Raw genomic sequence first — 16,417 nt, forward strand, 5'->3', positions numbered from 1 at the left:
AAAGGATTTTCCTTTTTATGGGTAGCCTGTGAAGTGAGCAAAGGATTGGTGGCAGTGGCGCGGTTGGCTTGTTAAAGTGGTATGAAACTCAGGATTTCTTCTTTGCTCTAAAAGATTCTATGCAGCAAAAAAGGTACTACCTAAAAAAAAAAAAAAAAACACAAAAAAAAAATTAAAATCACTGGTAGTAGAACAGCATTCAAACAGTTAAACACAACACTTTCTTCTTCGGTGGGAATCTTAGTGCCATTGCCCAACTTGATGAAGTGATTACAATAGTAGTTGGTAAGAAAACAAACAAGATAATATAAACACTGCTAGCAGTGTCTCAGCTGAATACAGACCAAAAGTGTACCCAGGAGCAGACACATTCTCACTGGATACATTGTAATATATAAATACAGCAGCTATGCAATAAATTACAATGGCAGCGGGGTGTGGTTTGGCGCTGCACGCAGATGGCTGCCTAAAGACAGAGCTCCTGACACTTAAGGCATTCTAAGCTATGTACCGGCATTCAAGGAGACCCTACAACCCTCAAACATCATGGTTAAGGAGGGGTAGAATCAGGCTAAGGACGGAGCCCCAAAAAACACACAATCCCAGCCTGAAAAGAACCTTCCTGAGCTCTTCCGCGCTCAGCACACTAGAAGCACCACTGCGGCCTCTAAGATGGCGACGACACAGGAGGAGTCTGAGGAAAGCCCGCAATCAACAGGCGGTTCCGAGACTTCAGAAAAGCATTCAACCAGCTGCAATACTGCTGCTCCTACCCTGGCAGACATGCGTGACTTTGCGGATGACATCAAACACGCCATCACTACAGTGGTCTCGGAAGTCATTGAAGATGTGAGCCGGCCATGACAGGCAGGCTCTCCACAATGGAAAAAGCAGGCACAAGCTGAGACACACGGCTGAAATTACTTACCAGAGCTGCTCTAATCTAGAATCATAAGCTGATCGAACACCAACGACATCTCGAGGATCTAGACAACAGAGAACTCAGAAATAATAGAGTGAGAGGCGTTCCTGAATCTTTGGTGGCAGACAAGGTAACTGAAGCACTCACTGCCATTTTTAATGAACTCCTACAAAGAGAGAAAGACACTCATGTAGAGTTTGTTAGAGCACACAGAGCCCTGAAAGCTAAAAGAGAAGACTTTGCTCGCCCCAAAGACATAATTTGCTGCCTACAATCATTCCAGCTCAAAGAAGAAATTATGAAGGCTGCTAGATCACAAGACGATATCTTATTCAACAATGTATCTATACAACTTTTTCAGGATCTTTCCCCCTCACATTAAACAATCGCAGAGCATTAAAGCCTCTACTACAAATCCTGCGTGATAAAAACATCCAATACTGATGGAGATTCCTTTTTGCATTAGCAGTTACCATACGCGGGTGCATAGCTCTTCTTCGCACTCCTAATGATCTACCTGATTTCTGCAGTGCTTTAGATACCAAATACCTGATCTGCCGGACTGGTACGCAGACCTCACTATACCACTCTCTGAATCCGCTCCTCCACCTAAAGGTGCCCTTCAAACCTTTGTTTCCTCAAGAGCTGCGATTCTGGATAACACACTCTCTTCCCTCCCAAAGAAAAGAGATAAACCTCAGGAACCCGGCTCAGCTTCATCTATTTTGGGAGACTGAACTCTCACCAGGAGCCTACAGTCCTTTTCACAGGTGACACCAGCATCTTACTAACTGTACTTTCTATTGTGGATCCTAAATGTCCGATTACTCTCTAATCTTCCACTCCCTTAGTCTCCATACATGCTTGGAAGATACTTTATCTCCTTCTACTCTTAGGGAGAAGTTACTAATTGCGCAGAAATATATTTTATATCGAGGCTTCCCCCATCCTCCTGTGTTCCACGGAGGTCTCAGCCCACAGAAAACACAGCCGACAATTTGCCAGGCTGTGCAATATTTACCTTTTCTGGCTCCAGCGGGCAATATTTACCATTTCTGGCTCCAGCGGGGGCGTTTTTGTGGCTCTCCACTTGGAAATATGTGTAAATAGCCAATCTCTGTTGGGTCCGCTCTACTACACAGGGGCAGGAGACTTGCGCCTGTGCAGTAGAGCGGACCGATAGAGATTGGCTATTTCCACCTATCTCCGAGCGGAGCGCCGATACTGCGCCTACGCTGGAGCCGGGCAGGTAAATATTTACATCCCCGCCGTTCGGGGAGCTTTATCACTGCCGCCATGGGACAGAGGAGGATGGGGGAAGCCTTGATAGGATCCGGAGGCTTCCCCCACCCGAGGTGAGTACTCCCCAGGGGCACTTTTTTTAGTTACAAATTTTCTTTAAGCATTAATACTGTATGTTTCCTAGTTAACTCCTAATATAGCTTACACATTTTAGTCATACAATGGTTAACTATTAGGTCTAAAAGTGAGCAATATACCTAACAATTGGTAGCACATCTGCTTCCTTTTCAGAACTAACACCTTTATGCAACCAAAGATAAGGGACCTAATCAAATAGCTTACTAATGAGACAATGCTACCCCCACCTAAACCCCCTTTATGATGTTTTTACAAACACCCTTATGACTCACTCATATAATGATATATCAAACCTCTTCCATATACCATACCTTCTTATGCTACCGGCTGATTGAGGGTAGTGGGTTCAGCCAGTCCCCTATTCCCTCTCTTTGATAACCAATTAATCTGTTAGGCTGAGCACATACAGTTCTCAAAAGTACCTGCAGTTTGAAGTGCTTCATATTATGCTTTAATATTTTTCTCAACAGGTGTCACCAATGCTTATCCTATTATAGTACACCAAGATATACTATGATACGCAAATTGCCCTACTCCCTAATATCTTTATACCCTTCCCCTCCCACAGCCTTACACCAGTTACTCTCCTCACTACACTGGCCCTATAGTGTTGGCTTTTCATATGGTAAAGTTCTTTACGTGTGTTTATAAATACCTTACCTCTCCCACCGCAGTGAGCTTTTATGCTCCCTTACTAAATTGTCCCATTTTACTTGCTGCACAACTTATTGTGCTACACCAGAACTTTCTCAACTGCAAATACTAATTCAACTTAACATCCTTTCAATTGGTTTGCATACGTTTCCAATTCCATCATAGTATATCTCGAGTGGAATATCCAAGTGTCCACAATACCACCATTTATGCTTTCTTACATCTGCTGTCCCTATCTTCTTCTTTTCTCTACCCTTCTTCTATCTTTTTCTTCTCTTGGCTCTTCTAAACCTTTCTTTGAGGTGCACCTGCACCCTTCTTCCTCGGGAAGAATGACAGCTACCACCAAAGTAAATTGGAAAGTGCTTTACTTAAACGATAATGGGTTGAACACCACTAAGAAACACTCTACATTACTGAACTTTTTACATAAAGAAAAAAATCACTTTGCCTCGATACAGGAAATGCACTTTCCAAGTACACAAGCATCCACGTTGAAAGACCACAGGTTTCCTACCTCCTAACATGCAACTTGCCCAACAGGGAAAACCAAAGATGTGTCAATCCTAATACATAAGAGTATTTCTTTTGCTTTCATAGACCAAGAAACTGACCCTGATGGTCGCTATTTTTTTTAAAAGGCAAACATGATGACACAATGGTAACTCTAGCCTCAATTTACACACCCAATACTGGTCAACCATAATTTCTATCTAAAACCCTTAACAGCTTCCTAGATTTTTATGAGGACATGCTCCTGGTTGGAGGTGACTTGAACATTCCTCTGAACCCATTGATTGACTCCTCTTCAAGAACCTCAGTCATCCCCTACCGAGTTTTGAAATTTGTTAAACAAAATCTTGACAAACTATCCTTATGCGATGCTTCGAGGTTCCTACACCATGACACACATGATTTTACCCACTTCTCTGGCCCTTGTCGCACAAAAAGACCGTGGCCTATTTAAATCTGCAGAGATTGGCATCCAATCCTTTTCAGATCATGCCCCGATTACTATAACTCTTCAATTTCCAGAGAAGCACTCCACTTCCTGGAATTGGAAACTTAATCCATTCCCACTGGCGTAGGGCCTGCGGCAGTGGTCGCCGTGGCGACTGGGCCCGCCCTCTTAAGGGGCCCGTGCGTGCCCAACATGTGTGCTGAAGGCGCTGTTCACTCTTCTTCCTCCTCCCGGTATTTCTTGTCAGAGATCACAGGAGCGGCTGGCAGTAAAATGACAGAGCTATCTACACTTGCTGATAAGAAGCATAGTGGCTCTGTAAGTTAACCCCTCAGACAGAAAAGGCTGTATTTTAGTCTGCCTGCCTGTGCTCTGTTCTGCACTACTCTGCCCCCACCTTCCAGTCACTGAAGGGAGGGGTGAAAATCAGGGAACAGCTGCTTGTGAGTGACTGGGGATTGGAGAGAGCAGGACGGACTTGGTAGTGAGAACTACTGTGAGGAGGGCTAGGTAGGATAATGAACAGTTTTTGACCCAAATTTAAGTGAAAAATAGACTGCATATGTGTTTATAGTTTTTATAACTAGCTCTTAGTGCTGTATAACATTGGTGACTCAAACTCTCACAGTTTGTTCTAAACCATTGTGGCTCCATGATTTTCCTTTCAGCTAAATTACTTTTCTTTTGACCCTTGTACATTTACTACTTCTTTCCCAGATTATTGCTTTATACTTATGCTTTGCTTCTCTCCCTATTTACGTGGAACACTTTTCATCTTACAATCAGTCATCCAGCAGAGCGGCTGTAAGTTATCACCCCCCCCCCCCCCCCGCCCCCCAAATTAGCAATTTTAGTTACTGTCTGTATCCCCAAACACCCCAACAAGAGGTCACCAACACATGCTTCTCATCCAAAGTGCACATAGCATAGCATTTTCACTTGTCCAGAAGGCACTTTACCTCTGTCATCCCTCAGCGTCCTTCTTTCTTCATACTCACACAGCGTCTCTGTCCCTGTGACCTGCCAGGATGTTGCATACATGTCGCCAGGTCACAGAGATGCCACAGGTATGAAGATGGAAGGACGCTGAAACAAGAACGGGGGAGTAAGCACCCTCGACAAATGGGAACAGTCCGCTGCATGCACTCTGTAACAAACCGGGAGTGGGAGTCACAAGGAAACTGTTATGGGATTGGGGGGGGGCCCGGTCCAAGTTCCGCATCGGGGCCCTGAGGTCTGTAGCTACGCCACTGTCCATTCCTGCTCAGTGGTAAGCTTACTCAAGATAAACTACGATCCCACATTACCAATTATTTTGCCGCCAATACAAACTCAGCTACTAACGAGCTTGTCACTTGGGAGGCACATAAGGCTGTGATGAGAGGATATCCACTGGCGTAGGGCCTGCGGTCACAGCGGTCGCCGTGGCGACTGGGCCCGCACTCTTAAGGGGCCAGTGCGTGCCCAACATGTGTGCTGAAGACGCTGTTCGCTCTTCTTCCTCCTCCCGGTATTTCCTGTCAGAGATCACAGGAGCGGCTGGCAGTAAAATGACAGAGCTATCTACACTTGCTGATAAGAAGCATAGCGGCTCTGTAAGTTAACCCCTCAGACAGAAAAGGCTGTATTTTAGTCTGCCTGCCTGTGCTCTGTTCTGCACTACTCTGCCCCCACCTTCCAGTCACTGAAGGGAGGGGTGAAAATCAGGGAGCAGCTGCTTGTGAGTGACTGGGGATTGGAGAGAGCAGGACGGACTTGGTAGTGAGAACTACTGTGAGGAGGGCTAGGTAGGATAATGAACAGTTTTTGACCCAAATTTAAGTGAAAAATAGACTGCATACAGTATGTGTTTACAATTTTTATAACTAGCTCTTAGTGCTGTATAACATTGGTGACTCAAACTCTCACAGTTTGTTCTAAACCATTGTGGCTCCATGATTTTCCTTTCAGCTAAATTACTTTTCTTTTGACTCTTGTACATTTGCTACTTCTTTCCCAGATTATTGCTTTATACTTATGCTTTGCTTCTCTCCCTATTTACGTGGTACACTTTTCATCTTACAATCAGTCATCCAGCAAAGCGGCTGTAAGTTATCACCCCCCCCCCCCCCCCAAAATTAGCAATTTTAGTTACTTTCTGTATCCCCAAACCACCCAACGAGAGGTTACCAACACGTGCTTCTCATCCAAAGTGCACACAGCATAGCATTTTCACTTGTCCAGAAGGCACTTTACCTCTGTCATCCCTCAGCGTCCTTCTTTCTCCATACTCACACAGCGTCTCTGTCCCTGTGACCTGCCAGGATGTTGCATACATGTCGCCAGGTCACAGAGATGCCACAGGTATGAAGATGGAAGGACGCTGAAACAAGAACGGGGGGAGTAAGCACCCTCGACAAATGGGAACACTCCGCTGCATGCACTCTGCAACAAACCGGGAGTGGGAGTCACAAGGAAACTGTTATGGGATTGGGGGGGGGGCCCGGTCCAAGTTTCACATCGGGGCCCTTAGGTCTGTAGCTACGCCACTGAGGATATCTAATGAAAATCGGAGCCAAGGTTAAAAGGGAAAAATAAGAAACAATTAATCAACTTACAAGGAAAATCAGATCCCTCAAAAACCAGCATAAACAGTCTCAAGCCACAGACATTGTTCAAGAACTCACTGAGATAAGGAAGAATCTTCTTTCCTTGCTCACATTTCAGGTTAAGACTAAACTTATGATGACCAAGAAAATCTTTATGAACAAGGCAACAAAAGTGGCAAGCTACTTGCTAGATACCTAAGAACCGAAATAGCATCAACTCATATTAAAGAGAGTGTTACAGGAGACCAGAGTAAGAGGCAGAGGGTGTAAGATATTGCGGAAGCTTATCATTTTTACAGCTTTCTGTACAACCTGCAACCATCTCATGACTCAACATTTGTGACCCAAGCTAGACACAAGAAGATACGATCCTTCATCCATAACGATGGTTTATCTAAGATCTCCTAGGAAGCACTCAAAGATCTAAATACTCCTCTCTGCACAGATAAATTTCATACTGCTGTTAAATCCTTGAAAACAGGTAAATGTCCGGGCCTGGACAGTTTCTCATCTCACTATTACAAAATGTTTAAAAATGAGCTAGATATGCCTTTCATTAGAGCTTTTGGGGCTTTGTCTCCCGATTCCTTAATACTCCATCAAACGCTAGAAGCATACATAACAGTTATCACAAAACCTGGTAAAGATCCTAACCAATGCAAAAGTTGCAGGCCGATCTCGCTATCAAACTTAGACATAAAACTTTTTTCAAAAATTCTGGCCAATAGGCTACTTCCCCTAATTCCTTCCACCATTCATGTAGATCAATCTGGCTTCATCCCAGGCAGAGAAGCCAAAGACAACACAATGAGAGCTATTTGTAATGATCCGCTCAGCTGCCTGCGCAGGCAGGCAGCTTTTTGACCACTGTTCAGGTCTGCATTCTGCAGGTCTCTGGAAAAGAGACCTTTTGTCAGTTTTGCAGCTTGCTACTGCTGAGGAATTTGCATACGTTTGTCATGCAAATTGCCTAGCACATCCTTTGTAGGCTGGCTCTATATAAACTATGTGATTCCACAGTACTTCGCTGGTCTTAACGGTTTGTTAAATCACTCCTAGAGTGTCAGCCTTCCTGTTGGATTGTTATAGTTAGAGTAATTCTGGGGACTGCACTAGGCAGCTTCTCTAGTGCAGTTAGCCTGCTTATCTGTTTTGTCTGTATTGCCTCTTTGTTGCGATTGTCCTGTCGCCAACGGTGGTCGTCAGGAAATCGTTCTGTCTGTCTTGGAGTATAGCTGGAGCAGCGGTTGCTACCAGCTATCTCATCACCCTGTTTCGATACTTGGATCGCACTCGCTCTGGCAGTAAGAGCAGTGGATCCTGCTAGCTCTGTTACTTTACCTGGATCGCACTCGCTCTGGCGGAAAGAGCAGTGGATCTTTCCTATCCTGTTTCCCGTTCATCTGTCTGTCTTGTCTAAGACGAACGCTTGCTGTAGCCTCGGTGAGGTAACCGTTAAGCAAGCGCTCGCGTTCTCTGTTTCATGTTTGGGTGGCGGGGGTTAGTTAGGCGTGCTTGTCTCTGTTGTGCTTAACACGCAGAGACCGTGCAGTAAACGCGTTCGCTGTTGCGAATGAGTGCGGTGTTCGTGTTTAGTTAGCATTTGTTATTTTCCTTATCTTCTCATTGTAGGATTTGCTGTGCCTTTGCTACTCTCGTCCCCTGTCTTGCTTAAGCCTTGTGTCACCTCTGGCAATCGCCTCTCTCATGATTGCGTTCCTACTTTGTTTCTACTGTTGTGTGTGCACCGTCGCGGGTTGGTGACTAGATTGGTGCACATACGTACATTCTGTCCCTGTGCTCATTCTCATTCGCAATCGCTTCCCTTGCGATTGCGTTCTCACTTGGTTTCCTCTGTTGTGTGTCCACCGTCGCAGGTTGGCGGCTAGATTGGTGGACATACATACATTCCTCATCTGTGCTTATTCGGTCTTGTGTCGCTGTTAGCAATCGCCATCTCTTGCGATTGCCTTCTCACTTGATCTTCATGGTTGTGTGTTCATCGTCGCAGGGTGGCGACTAGATTGGTGGACACACATACCCTCTGTCGCTTTGATCTTTCTCTTTCAGGGCTATCTTGCCCTGCGTTTCTTCCCTTCGTACAATTTCTGTCTGGCGTCAGTGGCAGGGCAGAGGAGTTGTTCCTCTGCACTCCACAGCTCCGTCTGCCGACAGGAATCTCCCTCTACAGGTGCGTTGCACCTTTTGCTGGGTTCCCTCAAATTATACGCTTGTGGAGGATTTCTGCAGTGTTAGCGTACGTCCTGTGCGCTGACCACGGAGAGAATTCCACAATTGTTACACTATTGGATTGATTTCTGCTATTTCTTGGTGTTCGGTGGGGGGCTTTTTGCTCTCCACTGATGCTGAGAAAGCATTTGATAGAGTTGCCTGGGACTTTATGCTAGCCACCTTGAGACATTGGGGGGTGGGGGAAAATGTTGAATTGGATAGCGTCCCTTTACTCATGCCCATCAGCTCATGTTAGAGTGAATGTTTTTTTGTCCAATTCTTTCTCGATTACCAACAGGATGAGACAGGGATGCCCCCTATCTCCACTGATCTTCATTACAACGCTTGAACCTTTCCTAAACATGATCCGTGCTGATGCCTTGATCCCAGGGATAACCATTAACAAGACCAGACAAAGTCTTTGCCTTGTGGGTGACTTATTATTCTTGCACAAAGATCCTCTGATTACTATCCCTACCTTGATGCTGAGATTTAAGGAATATGGGGAATTGTCCAATCTCAAAATTAATTTTTCCAAATCACAAGCTTTATCCGTTAACATAAATAAAACACAAGTCGATGTCTGCAAATCATCTCTCCCTCTGCAATGGTCCATGGTTTCTCTTAAGTACCTAGGAATAATATTACCCTCTTCTATTGATGATCTCTTTAAACTAAACTTTCAGCCGCTAATTTAGCAACTTACTAAAGGCATTAAAAAAACAACATCTTTTAGCCGCCTATCATCAATTAAGATGAACGTACTCCCATGATTCTTATATATATGCCAAGCTGTCCCAATTTTACTCCCTACAGGATTCTTATCCTCATTCCAAAAACAAATCAACAACTTTGTTTGGGGACGGAAAAAAAATCTACTAGACTCAAGCACAAGATTCTGACTTTACCAAAATCAGATGGGGGCATTGGTCTCCCTGACTTAACACACTACCACTGGGCTTCAATTCTCAGCAGATTATTTGAGTGGTGTTCCCCGAGGCTGGACCCTGGTAGACCCTGTTAGAACAAAACATGTCTCCTATACCCCTATCTACGCTTCCATGGACAACCCCCCCCACCCACACACACACACACAACTTATCAGATGTTTCTCAAACACCCTTTGATCGAGGTTTCACACAAAACCTTCTCGAAGTAAAACTCTAAATCTAGCTTGATTACATGGACCTCTAACACCCATTACTTTAAATCCCGAGTTCCCACCTGGACAATCTCCTCTTTTTCTAAAAGTATGGAATGTAGACCACCCTCTTCGAGGCACAGGATTTCCTGTTGCAAAATAATTTAAAACAAATTTCTGACCTATCCTCCCTGACAGAATCAGGCAAATTCCCTCTTTGGGAATATTTTCAAATTTGCAGCTTTCTTACCTCCTTAAAATCACATAAGAACATAGACAAAACTCCCACAGATTTTGAGAAGAAACTACTGTGAGCTCAGAATCTCACAGACATATGGTTTCATGGACATACTCTTACCTGGTGGATGCGAATTAAGGGCAGGAAAAACTCCCTTACCAACTAAAATAGGAAACAGCACTGGGTCGATCTTTTGATACGAAGGAATACGATATTTTTATTCTGGCCCACAAAAATTCCCTTAATAAACATACACAGGAACAACGATGTCAAATTCTCTCTTTCTGGTACAGAACTCCCACATTACTACACAAAATAAATCAGACCATTCCAGACACTTGTTGGCATTGCAATTATTATTATTATTTATTGTATTTATAAAGCGCCAACATATTACGCAGCGCTGGACAATAAATATATACAATGATACAAGGATGACAGACATAGGGTTATACACATAGAACAAAGTTATACATGCAAATTGCACAGAATACATGATCATGCAATATGGGCTGGTTAGGTAGGCTCAGTAATACAAGTCTGTCATAGGACAGGAGCACATGATCATGTAGATTACACTAGGGAGTGGGTTGCTGTGCGGAGTCTGACACAGGATCTCTCTCTCATATTTTCTGGGATTGTCCATGGCTGAGACCCTTCTGGAGAGACTTCCATAATTGGATAAAAGAAATATCTACCTTTACACTTGATTTATCCCCAGAAACCTATCCCCCGCACCATGGCAGGATGTCATTGAAATCATACAGAAAGTCTGTTGTTATGCACCTTATTAATGCTGCAGAGCTTCCATTCCAGCTCTATGGGGGTCAGACATGCCCCCATGGTAAAACAGTGGTGGAGCAGGGTGAATTCGATAGAACAAATGTAAGACATCATTTTAACGGCCCATGATAGATCAGAACACTTTTACAAAACTTAAGAGGTGTGGCTACATTTCAAAGAATCTGATGCATATAAAACATAATGGGCTAGATTGCCATCCAAATGCTCTACCTATAAATCACGGGTCTTTTCTTGGTCAATTTACAACTGTACACAGATGCAATAGGTGTAAATGCTTCTGCTTATATTCCCATACCTACTGTGCTCTTTTTCTCTCCCTCTTACTCTTCCAACTTACTCATCAGCCTTGAAAGTGTTAAACCCCCTACTTGAGGTTTTCCCCTATGGGCACTTTGCTTAACTCAGCTTGGCTCAACTTGATTCGAGTTAGCTTGGTATAAGATGTTATGCACTATCTTTTGGTTTTGTATTTGCTCTGAATATACACCGCAGCATATACATTATACATTGTATAATTGATGTTGATGTTTGGCTACGTTTCTTTTGCCTTGCATAAGACACAACTACCACTTTTTTTCTCTGATTGTGTAAAGTTTATAAGATAACTGATGTGTATTCATATACTACCTTATTCCATCTTTTGGTGGCGTTTGTACTTTTTTGAAGATGTTTAATAAACGTTGAATGTAAAAAAAAAAATTACAATGGCAGCTTTCAATGCAGATAAACTGTACTTTGGGAACTTGTAATATGCAAATAATATTTGTGCACAGAAGCAAGTATAACTGTATGGGTAATAAAAAGTAGGGAAACATGTTTTTATTGAATGTTATGTCAGAGTTTAAAACCTCTTTATCAGTCTTGCAGCAGCATTCTGTACTAGCTGCAGGTGGCGTAGGTCTTTATTTGGAAGACCTGCATAGAGGGCATTGCAATAGTCCAGCCGTGATGTGATGAAGGTGTGAACTAGGATTGGAAAATCCTCTGAAGGAATGAAGTGCATAATTTTTGCAATATTCCTTAAAGTGAACCAGAGATGAAAAAATAAAAAAAAATATACCTGGGGCTTCCAGCAGCCCCATCCGCCTGGATCGCTCCCACGACGCGGTCCTCTGCTGCCCGCAGCTATGAGAACCGGGTCCCCATACTGCCGTCAGTCAGAGCCAGTCTAGCATAAGAGAAGTGCACTGTTTGCGTATCTCTCCAGAAGCCGCTGTAAAGATACGTAGAGGGTGCACTTCTCCTGCGTAGGCTGGCTCCAATGACGTCAGTGACAGGACCCAGTTCTCTTGGCTGTGGGCAGTGGAGGATGGCGGCGTGGGAGCGATCCGTGCGTATGGGGCTGGAGGAAGCCCCAGGTATGTATATATTTTTTGTTATTTCAGTTATCTCTGGTTCCCTTTAACCTCCCTGGCGGTTTGTTAAAATCCGCCAGGGGGCAGCAAATACCTTTTTTTTCAATTTTTTTTTTCATGTAGCGAGACAATGTCTCGCTACATGATAGCCGCTGCTGAGCGGCATCCCCCCAGCCCCTCCGATCATCTTCGGCGAACGGAGATCAAGAGATCCCGTTCAAAGAACAGGATCTCTTGGAGGGCTTCCCCCATCGCCATGGCGACGGGGCGGGATGACGTCACCGACGTCATCGACGTCGTGACGTCAAAGGGGAATCCGATCCACCCCACAGCGCTGCCTGGCACTGATTGGCCAGGCAGCGCACGGGGTCTGGGGGGGGGTGGCTGCGGCGACGGGTATAGCGGCGGATCGGCGGGTAGCAGTGGCGATCGGAGGTTACACACAGCTAGCAAAGTGCTAGCTGCGTGTAACAAAAAAAAATTATGCAAATCGGCCCAGCGGGGCCTGAGCGGTGCCTCCCGGCGGCATAGCCCGAGCTCAACTCGGGCTTAACGCCAGGGAGGTTAAGTAAAAGAAGGAATGTTTCACAACAGTTATTTATACTGTTATACACAATGTTAAGCAAGCTGTATTTTTACACCCTGATTTTTTTCCCTCAGGAGCTAAGTGCACTGCAAAGCAAATTAGGAACCACAGCAGATACATCTGTGTCGCTCATTGAAGTAGATGCAGTTAAATCATTCGACCTCACCAGTGCCCTAAATAAACTCCGAGCTGAATATGAAAAATCTGTCCAGCAACACAAAGAGGATGCAGAAACCTACTTCAGAGCAAAGGTAATTCATGTTAAAAATGTGTTATTTAATTTTATATTGCTGTTGTGTAGTTTTGACACTTTTTTGGTACTTTGTAAAATAAACTTAATAACTGGAATTCTCCTATATCATAATTGTATGACACATTATGAAGAGCAATTTTTGTTTATAAACGAGTTAGATCAATTTTGGGAAATATGAGGCTATCAAGTGCTAAGGTTCCATAACAATAGCCAGCACTTGGAGTGAACAAGAGAGGGGAGCTGTTAATGGTTACACTTGTGAATAGGGATGGAACTTTCAGCAGTATTTGTTTACCAGTGGAAGCCATTCCAGTAAATTAAACTTGGTAGCTGCCAAAGCATTAGCCAACAGCTATGCTAATTAGTAAGCTGTAATTTGTCAGCTAGTGGCTTTATTTATTTATTTATTTATTTTTTGGGGGGAAAAACAAACAAACATGAAAATGGTAAAAGTCTAGACTCTTAATAGTTATGTAGATGTTTTGTTCCAGTTTGAAGAACTGATGTGATTAGAACTGAAAAAAAAAATCCTCTCCCATTTATTTTAATCCCTTTTCTGCAAGTACTGGTAAACTGTATTTTATATGAGTGTCAATTTAAATGATTGTTGTACGTGAATGTTGAGTTTGCAAAGCTGAGTTTGACGCGTTTAGATTTTATTCATCTACATTATAAATTTCCATCTAAACTTACCATGAAAAAAAGTCTATAGAAGGGCTAATGCTAACTAATAAAGCACTGTCAGTGCAAGTTTTACCATTACTTAGTGCTATTTTCCATAGATAGTATGAGTGATTAACAGGTCACTGCTAAAATAATTAGTGCTAGCCCTGCTGTTTTTTTTATTTTTTTATTTAGGTTAAATGGGCTTTAATGTCTTGGTGCAAGTTAGTTTTAAAGTACTGTGTATAGGGTTTTATGATTAGCATAGCAACGAGTATGTAACCAGATGCTCTTTCTCTGTCACCAATATAATAATTTCTCTCTGAGGTGCTTAGTTTATAAGGAAAGGAAACCACAGGGTGACGAGCCTAAAACTGTGTTCTCGGAAGCATCCACTTCCAAGAAAAAAGGTAGTAATGAATTGGGATTTGGTCTGCCTTTAACTTGCCTGCAGCGAGTTAGAATACCGTAATCGGATACAATACAGTACAGTGAACAAGCCCGTGGAACTGTCTGGGCAATGAGTTGACATGCAGAATTATTCTGCAACACAACTGAGCACTGTGAACTAGCCCGGAAACTTACTGAGGATTAATTTGGATTCCCTTTGTAAAATGATGAGGCCAAGGAATTGGATGGCGTGTTTTGGCGTATGTGGTATCATTTTAGCTGTACCCTCTGTATGTTTTCATTTGTAAAGTTTTGCAGATGGTGCAAAAAAATGTATTATTTATTTTTTTATAATGTTATTATAATAAATATTACACAGTTGCTTTATTTTCTTTTAATTTAAGATCGAAGAAATAAACAGTGAAACAGCTAAAACATCTGAAGTTGTTGCTACAGTAAAAGCAGAAATTTCCAGTACGAAAAAAGAACTGCAAACATTAAATACTGAACTACAGTCTCTTTTGACAGTGGTAGGTATCATTTTATTTTTTAAGTATTTTTATATATAATTTTATTTTTAGATACCATTCGTATTTGCAATCTCATAAATGCTGAAATGAAAGTGCATTGAAGTAGATTAAAATATTTATTACCAACAGAGCTTAACGGACAACAATTAAAGTTAACTAAAATTCTAAATGCTGCATATATTTCCAGTAATTACTAGCAAATAGCAATACAAAGGCTTTTTTTCATCTTTCATGTTTTATATGAAGAAAATGACCTTTTTAGAGAACAGTTCTCACTGTGGGCATTACTATGGAGGACTGTGTGCAGCACATCCAGCATACAGAAACAATCTTCACTGGCTCGAATAAAGTGACTGGAATTTGTTCAAAATGAAAGCAAAAATATAGCTTCAAACGTGTGTAAAAACTCATCAGCTGAAGCTCTGTTTTCCTGTCTGTGTCTCTCTCTCTGCCACACAGTGTAAAGTAAATAGTTTACAGCCGTGTCACAGTTCATCTCTGTCTCCCTCTCCCCCCATGCCGACACAAAATTGTTACAAAACAGCTGGTAAACAAGGCTTTTTTCACACAGGCTGTGCTAAAAGAGACCTTTCTAGTGTTGCTGGCTAAAAGTTCTTTAGGTATGTGGGGTTTACAGAAAAACAGTTTATTTGATAGTTGTTCTTTAAGAACTTCCCCACCACAGTTTTTTCCCCCTTAAAAACCAGAGCAATTTTCACATCTTGCTCCTCCCATTGATTTGCCAATAACTTTATTGCTACTTATCACATCAAAATTATCTATATATTGGGGTTTTTTTCACCACAAATTAGGATTTCCTAGACTGGTTCTATTTTCTAAGAATTAATTTATATGCATTTTATAGGGAATAGAAAGAAAAAAAAAATGAAAAAAGTTATTATTGTCTCAGCTTTCAGCCATTATAGTTTAAAAAGTGGTACTGTAGATAAAACCCATACATTTTATTTGCCCATTTTTCCTGGCCATTACAACATTTAAATTATGTTCCTAGTACAATGTATGGGGGTAGTATTTTATTTTGAAATAAAGGTGTATTTTTCCATTTAGTTTTTTTATTATTATTATTATAATATATCAATTATAACAAGCCCTTATAAAATAACAGTAATATATACATATTAAGAAAGCCCCAAAGGTAAAAATGTGTGTACATTATTTTAATTGATGTCACTTTTTTATACTTTGCCTTATTTTGGTAACTATGGGGGTATTTTGGTAACTATGGGGGTATTTTGGTAACTATAGGGTTGAAAGGTGCGTGCGTGCGTTTTACTTTTTTCCAAGTTTTGGCTAATAAAGATTTTGCTGCCTTACATAGCTAGAAAGACATTGGCGTGTTATGATAGATGAGGCCTATGTTTATGTAACAAAACTTAAAGGGTCAGCCTGGATAGGAGACCCCAGGATGTCTGAGATAAGCTTAAAGCATGCCTGTCACTGTCAGAAAGATTTAACTTCTGAATACTCCCACCAGCAGTGTACCTAGCCGGAACTTTGGCCACATCCTCTGAAGCAAGAATTAGATGACATTAGCCCCACTAATGAAATTTAACAAGTGTGCAGTACCTGTCATAGAGAACCTTGTAAGAGCACTATTTAAGTATGTTGTTTATAGAGGAGTGTGCCATGCTGATAAAAATAGACTCCCATCCCTCACTATCTATAGTTAGGTTCAGCATGTCTTGCCATTTGCACATAG

At 42.3% G+C, this 16,417-nt stretch overlaps 1 protein-coding gene across 1 annotated transcript in view; it reads left to right on the forward strand.

The window, feature by feature from the left end:
* LOC137518497 (thread biopolymer filament subunit gamma-like) overlaps positions 1 to 16,417 on the forward strand; it is a 329,520-nt gene that overhangs the window by 141,983 nt on the left and 171,120 nt on the right. The window contains exons 4-5 of the mRNA XM_068236429.1: positions 12,936 to 13,112; positions 14,572 to 14,697. Of these exons, the coding sequence (XP_068092530.1) occupies positions 12,936 to 13,112; positions 14,572 to 14,697 (303 nt within the window). The remainder of the gene's footprint in view (positions 1 to 12,935; positions 13,113 to 14,571; positions 14,698 to 16,417) is intronic.

Source organism: Hyperolius riggenbachi, chromosome 5, assembly GCF_040937935.1.
Source record: "Hyperolius riggenbachi isolate aHypRig1 chromosome 5, aHypRig1.pri, whole genome shotgun sequence".
NCBI classification, from domain to species: domain Eukaryota; kingdom Metazoa; phylum Chordata; class Amphibia; order Anura; family Hyperoliidae; genus Hyperolius; species Hyperolius riggenbachi.